Genomic DNA, 7,549 nt, shown 5'->3' on the forward strand with positions numbered 1-7,549 from the left:
TGTGGTCCTTTTACTGTGTGCGATGGGATGATTAGTGGTGTTAACATGTTTTGCATGCGTGGAAGCGCTGGTGCAGTCTTAGATGAAAGAATTTTTGTTTTGCCCTGGGCAGCGATTGAGCATACTTGTTCAGGGTTGCCTGGTTGTTTTTGTGAAACGATTTCACAGAATATGGCACACTGATATCACTATGGCCAGAGCTGTCGATTGTGAATTTGTTACTGAGGCTTGTCTCTCTTGAACAAAGAAAGCCTCAAGTGATTAGGTTTCTGATTAGGTTTTAGATTTGGAGTGGTCGGTGGTAGAGCCCATATCTAGATCCTGGACCATTCTTGCATGGATACCAAAAAGTCTATAATCAGGAGTACAGATTCAACAGTATGCTTTTTGTAGTGTATACTTTCTGTTTTGTTAGTCATATGAATGGTGATAATTTGACCTGAAATATTAGAGGCTAGTAAACATGGACGGAGGGGGTATTATCAAAGTTTCAAATGACGCCTTTATCATTGCTTTAGTGATTGAAGCGGCATGATTCTATTTTGAACTTTAGATATCATACACAAGTACACTCGAGTATTACATTATTCGTTAATACTTTATCCCTCTGTAACATAATATACGATGTTTTTTGACACTGACAGTATCAAAAAAGTCTTACATTATGTCACGCAGGGAGTATTCGCCAAGCTTGCAGTGAATTTATCTCTGGTATTATCATACACGATCTTTCTTTTTGATGAGCGGCTTGTTGGAACACAATTTTCAATGCGTTAGAGAGAGTATTATGAGTATTGCCATTTATTCGAGTATCACATTATTTGTTAAAAATCGATGTATTGTGAATTTGGGATGCAAACTTGTAAGAAGCAACTTTGATTCACATTAGGAAGCAAATTTTTAATCGTACTGAAAATAACATTTCAATTATTAGCACAATAAATCTCAACCATACGAGAAAATATGCTAGACCAATTAATTCGTCCATTTTGGGATCACGCTGAGATTTGAAATGTAAATTGTTGGGCGTCGGCCTCCCGCCCTTGAAATCGGCAGCTTCAAACCCGATCGAGATGCAGAGAGTGTTGTACCTCGCGGCTGTCGGCTGCTCTTGATCTCCATCGCCGGCGCCGGTCTCATTGCCGCCATTCAGCCGCTGCTCTTGATCTCCATCGCCGGCGCCGGTCTCATTGCCGCCATCCACGAATATGTTTGATACCTTCTCCTTGGCAAGCCTGATGAGCTTCATGAGGTCTTCGATTTTGCCGCTCGGCATCGTACTGCATGTTGTTTGTATCACCTGGGCGATGACGCAGTTGCCCTAGTAGCCTTCCTTCGCGCCACTGCCCTAGTAGCGTTCCTTGGCGCCGACGAGACCACACATGTGCTCGTGAAGGTGAGGACGGAGAGGCGCCGGCGTCCTCGTTGCAGAGGCGTAGCATATATGGGGAAAATGTGTGAGAACAATCAATTGGTCCACTTTAGGTTCACGTCGAGATTTGAAATGTAATTCTTTTGGGAATTGTAAATGCAGTATGAATTGAGAACAGTAAAACCGAATCTAAACCAATCCTTCTCATGACCCAACAATTTCAGTTGTCGTATTTCGCTTCTGGATCATTTATAGCCATAATATCTTTGTTCCAGCTTATTTATCATGATTTGGCCTGTCTGTCCTATTGTGCCACTTTTCTTATGACAATTTTCACGACATTTGATTGGGCTTTATTGGACTGCTATGCAAGCCTACAATATGTCAAATATCGCTTACCTGATTCGTAATGTTGTTTGTGTTACTTAGTCTAAACTTTAACAATAAAATCATATCCATATTTAAAACTTTATTTATGGACAAATATATGAAACAAAATCTATTATTCTATAATAAAAATATAATCCATATTTTAAAACTTTATTTATGGACAAATATATGGAATAAAATCTATTATCCTATCATAAAAATAGACGGACACGCATCATCAAAGATCTACTAGCTCCGTTCCTAAATATAAATCTTTTAAGATATTTCACTATGGATTACATACGGATGTATTTAGATATATTTTAGTGTGTAGATTCATCCATTTTGCTTTGCATGTACGTCTTTTTTTCAACAATTCTTGTCTTAGATTTGTCAAGATATAAATATATATAGTCACGTTTTAGTATTTAGATACATTTATTTCTAGATAAACATAAGACAAGAATTTTGGAACGGAGGAAGTAATATTTAATGGAATTTCTTAAAAGATTTATATTTACAAACGAGTCAATTATATCACTGATGTCATAATTTGGCGTAAAAAGTAGGTTAAGTGTTAAAACTTGTGACATACATTAAATCTGATGAAATAACTTGCCTTTGACGTGCGTAAACGGTGCAAATCACGTTTTCATACAAGCAGCATGCTGATTAGGCACATCAACAGGGCATGGAGCCGGCTGCCAACGACTTGACGGCAAATTAGACATGTGGTCTGCTAACAGGAAAATGGCTCAGATTTTTTTTCCTCGTGAAACCCACAAACAATTGAAAAGCTAGTGTGTGCGAGAGGACTCATACCGCTCTCGTGTAGTTGGCAGCAGCGCAGCTAACCATCTGACTCGGGACTATTTCAGGTAATAACTGCAATACTGCGTTTATATATTCTTGGGAAATTCTATCGAAAAGCGCCGCATCATCGACATCCCGTGCGACGGCTCTCTTCGTCATGCAATGATGTTATCAAATTCGTTCTACATGACGGGATTTTTTAAAAACTTTTATCTCTTAAACCGTTAATTCGACCGATGATCCGTTTTCGCCGTTGACTTTGTTTCGAGGAAATCTTCAAAACTAGATCCCATGTTGATATGTTTCGATAACCTTTTTTTTTCTCGTACTTACTATATTTATTGCACTTACTTGTCATATTAGTAAGTACTTACTTGTCCGATAAAAAAATAACTTAATCGCTAAATTTTTAGAAATTACATATAAATATGACATTTCGACATAATCAAAATGGCAAGTACAAACAACTTTTTTTAGGCGATTACGCGCAAAAATATGACAACTCAACATATCTAAAACCGGTAACTACAAAAAAATATTTTTGGTCATCATTTGTAAATATGACAACTCGGCATAGCTAAACTAACAAACACACAAAATAGTTTTCTGATAAAGTTGTATGTAAATATGACAAGTTAGCATATTTAAATTGGCAAACACAACCTATGACATGCTTTTGTATCATGTATAATGAAAACGGCACAAGGCTTTGTACGAGACAACATCAAAAAGTGTTAATTAAGTTATTTTTCTCAGGCAATTAAGTGATTAATAATATGACAAGTGGGTCAAAAAATGTGGCAAGTATGAACGGAAAAAAATAGTTGACGGAACATGTCAACATGGGATGTAGTTTCGAAGAACTCGTCGCGAGAAATTGAATAGTGAAAGCGGATCATCAATTGAATTAACGGTTTTGTAGATAAAACTTTTTGAATTTCAAACATCAAAGGAAATCTTGATGACATCCTTGCATGCATGTAGGAGTTTTCATTATACATTATAATATCATTGCATGCATGCATGCATGAGAGAGATACTTCACGACACACTAATTTTGCATTAGATGAGTGATTAACAGGGTCTTAATTTTTGCATGGAAAAATGATTAACTAAGCCGCCGCACCGCAAGAGACGGGTGCGGCGCCGCTTTCTAGTGATGTCCTATATTCTTTGACTACTGAGTGGGCCAATCCCTACTGCCCATTTTGCACTATTTTGTTTCACAAATTGTTCACAGATTTAATGAAATATTAATGTAATATATAAAAATATTCATGCTTTAAGTAACTTTTCATATATTCATATGTTTTAATAAATGCTTATGTAGTTTTAAATTATAATTTACAATTTTTTCACATAATAATTGGCCAATGGAGTGAAATAAAATTATATTTTATTTGAATACAATGCTAATATAAGTTTAAAATACTCATGATTTCAATAGAAAAATTATGTAATTTATATAAGTATGCATTGTCATTTTGAATTCTATTTTATTTATGACACATGGTTACAATTTACATGTATTATATTTTTATGTTTAAAAAATAACAGTACGAAATTGGCCGCTGGGACTCCAGCCCACCTAATTCAGAAAGGTTGTATATGCCACGTATCCGTTAATCATAATTTGCTCAGAAAAATCAGTTAACTACATGCGCCCCCTACAAAAACATAAAAAAGTTAATGACAAAGAATACTCCTTATATAAGTTATGCATCAGAAAATCACAAGGAACTCTGTCGGTTCTTTTGGTTTGCCTGCGTCGGCAGGTCAAACGATCCAATTTCTACGGAAGAATGTTTTTTGCATAATAATATGGGTGGCTGACAAATGAACCCCATGCGCCTCCATTTGTGAGAAAAATATAGATCTCAGCCAGGGACTTTATCTTGAGAATGAAAATTTCAAGTTTGTTTCTGCAAAATAACAGACGTCCGTCATCAAGTCGCTGACAGCAGGCCCCATGTCATGTTGACGCACCTAATAAGCAATGTGTTCATATAGAAATGTAATTTGTACCGCAAAAATGCTACACTTATCTAAAAGTTCTACGTATGTTACTTAACTTTTCTAAATAATCTCCCCTCCCCCTCCAGATTTCAAGTGGGTGGGGCCTTTCCTAATTAACCCCAATTAAAAGAGGACACTTAAGCAACTACGTTAGTTTACATAGCTACCCTACGTAGGTGTAGCATTGCTGTTTGTGCCGTATATGCACGCCACAATCAAGTTGTGACATCAACTCAATGTATGCCACAAGTTTTAACATTAAATGATTTTTTGGTGATGTAATTGACTCTTTACAAACGGAGGAAGTAGTAGTTCGTATTACATGTAGGGGCGGTCAACTCCGGAGTCGAACTGCTAGCTCCGGCTTGATGCAAAATATGAGACTAATTAATTTGTCCAATTTAGGTTCACACCGTGATTGAAAATGTAGTAGAAAAAGATGGGAATCGTAAACGCAACACGAATTCGCATCATATGTTGAGGGCGGCCAACTCGGCTACGAAGGCGTCGGCGTGCTCCGGCTTGACGCAAAAGGACACGACGTTGACGCCGTCGTCCCCCTTGCACGGCGGGCACACAACGCCGACGAACCCCACCGTCCGGTGCGGCTTCCACACCACGCGCGCCGCCATCCCACGCCCGAAATCCACGGCTTCGAACCCAAGGTTCCTCCAGCTCGTGACAATGAGCGTGTTGTACCTTGAGCACGGGGGAGCCAGCTGCTGCTCATCCCTACCGCCACCGACGACGCCGGTCTCGTCGCCGGCATTCACGACTAATATGTCCGATACCTTGTCCTTCGCAAGCTTGATGAGCTTCACCAGGTCCTTGACGTCGCCGCTCGCCACCGCGGCGCCAGTGGCTTGGACCTGCTGCATGGTGACGCAGTTGCCGTAGTAGCCTTCCTTGGCGCCGACGAGGCCGCGCACGTTGCTCGGGAAGGCGAAGGCCACTGCAGGGTCGTCGGGGCCGGCGTCGGAGATGACCGCACGGGTGCGGCACCGCCAGAGCACGGCTGCGACGGCTTCGAACACCGTGCAGTCGCCGGCGCACTCTTCTTTGATGCGGCCGATCAAGCTCGAGGGGATGGTGACGTCGAGGCTCGCGAGTTCCTCCGTTTCGACGCGCATCTGGGATCTCACGGCGGCGACCATCAGCGGCGGGAGGCGTGGCACCGATCCGTCGGTTTCGGACCTGACCGGACCGACGGCCGGCGCCGGCATCCCCCGGGCGAGCTCGCCGACGGCCCGCAGGAACTGCGCCATCCCCGCCGCGTCGGCCACGACGTGGTTCCACGACACGCCGACGACGAACCCGCCGCAGGAGAACTCGGTCACCTGCATGAGCAGAAAGGGGTCGCTGAGCCGGCAGTACTCGGCGGGGTAGCCGACGGCGAGGTCGCCGAGGAGCAGCGCCGATCTCGTGGCCTCGTCGTCGAGGGCACAGCTAGCCGACGCGCCCACGAAAGGGACACCCTCGCCGGTGCACGCGACGTGGTGGAGCTCCCCGTCGTCGTCGCCGGTGGAAGCGAGGCGGCCGGCCATCGGGGGATAGTGCATGAGCGCCTGCGACAGCGCCTTCTTGATGGCCTCGACGGGGTCGTGGATTGGTTGGTTGAAGACGAGGAGCAGCGTGACTGGGACGGGAGGTATGCACCTGTCGAAAGAGGAGAGATGGACGATGCCGGCGCATGGGCCGGCGACCACCGCCGGCATGGACTTGCTAACTAGTACAATGTTCATTATGCCGTGCTTTATAAGTATTTCTGCTCTGAAGCCACGGTTGGCCTGGCTGTTCATATAGGCGCAGTGTACGCACGCCCTCTTGCATCCAAACGAAAAGTGTGTGTTCTTAGCTAGGATTTTTTTTCCTCATGCAATCATAGAGCATTGTCTGTAGAGAAAGGAATATTGTAGCTCATTTGTTAGCTGCCCATGAAGAGGGATCCCAGACTTGTCTGGACGGGGGATCCTCCGGCTTTTATTGTATCTAGCCAAAGCCGCCATGGTGACTTTTCCCAAAAAAAACTGCATTTTTTGTATTTTTTTGTTTTTGTTTTTTTAACCACAACAAAAAAATGTACAGATTGCACACCTAAAGAATCAAACTTAGGACCACATACTACTGAGCACCAACTCTTACCACTACCTCACATCAATGTTTGTGATGTTTCAGAAGCGGAAACACTTAGAGCAAGCACAATAAGGTACAGTCAGCAAGCTGTAAGGATTAAAATACTACATTTTTGTTGAGTTGGATGAGAGAGAAGAGAAGAGAGAAGGGAAGCGGGCTCTTCGTGAAGAGCTAGCTCTAGCACGTGCTCCTAGGTGCTTTGTGAGAATGAAAGATGGACCATATATGATAAAAGTAGTACTCTTTTATAGCTAACTATTGTACAAGCTAGCTATAAGATGCACTATAAGATAGCTTATAACCAGCAGTTGGCTATACTACTAACCATGCTCTTGAGAACATAGTAGAGTGTCAAGATTAGAAGAAAATTTTGGATTTTTTTTAAAATTACGAAGAATTTTGAAATATGCCGGATATTTATGAGAACACAAACAACTTTTAAGTTTTTGAATTGTTTTTTGTGACCAAGGGTCATCTAAGATTTTTATGTGTAAAGATTAAAAGTTACTAACAAACGGTCAGCATTTGTGAACAATTTTTTAAAATGAAAAAAAGTTTCAACATTTGAGTATTTTTTTTCAAAAGCGCAACAATTTTTTTATACTTACAAGTATTTCTTGAAGAACAAGAACTTAATTTGCTTTTCAAAAACCCAAACAATTTTTGAAAAACAATGATTTTTCAAACTCCAAACACTTTGTAAAAAATAGTAAATAAGAAGATGAAAACAAAAAATAATGTTTAAAAAAAAAGTAAAGGAACACTAGTGGAAAACTGAAAAAAGGATAAACAAGGAGAAAGCAAGAAGAAAAACAAGACAAGCAAAACGGATCCTAGCGACTTGGG

The 7,549-nt window shown here is 41.4% G+C and overlaps 1 protein-coding gene across 1 annotated transcript; it reads right to left on the reverse strand.

Moving 5' to 3' along the window:
* Positions 1-5,040: 5,040 nt before the first annotated feature.
* LOC123410202 (acyl transferase 15-like) lies at positions 5,041-6,312 on the reverse strand. Its single transcript, XM_045103100.1, has one exon. The coding sequence runs from the start codon at positions 6,310-6,312 to the stop codon at positions 5,041-5,043; it is 1,272 nt and encodes a 423-aa protein (XP_044959035.1).
* Between the last annotated feature and the right edge of the window lie 1,237 nt (positions 6,313-7,549).

This window comes from Hordeum vulgare, chromosome 7H (assembly GCF_904849725.1).
Source record: "Hordeum vulgare subsp. vulgare chromosome 7H, MorexV3_pseudomolecules_assembly, whole genome shotgun sequence".
NCBI lineage: Eukaryota > Viridiplantae > Streptophyta > Magnoliopsida > Poales > Poaceae > Hordeum > Hordeum vulgare.

What these genes read in the sequence shown, in the direction of transcription:
- LOC123410202 (XM_045103100.1), bottom strand. Translation starts at nt 6,312, where the DNA reads ATGAACATTGTACTAGTTAGCAAGTCCATGCCGGCGGTGGTCGCCGGC.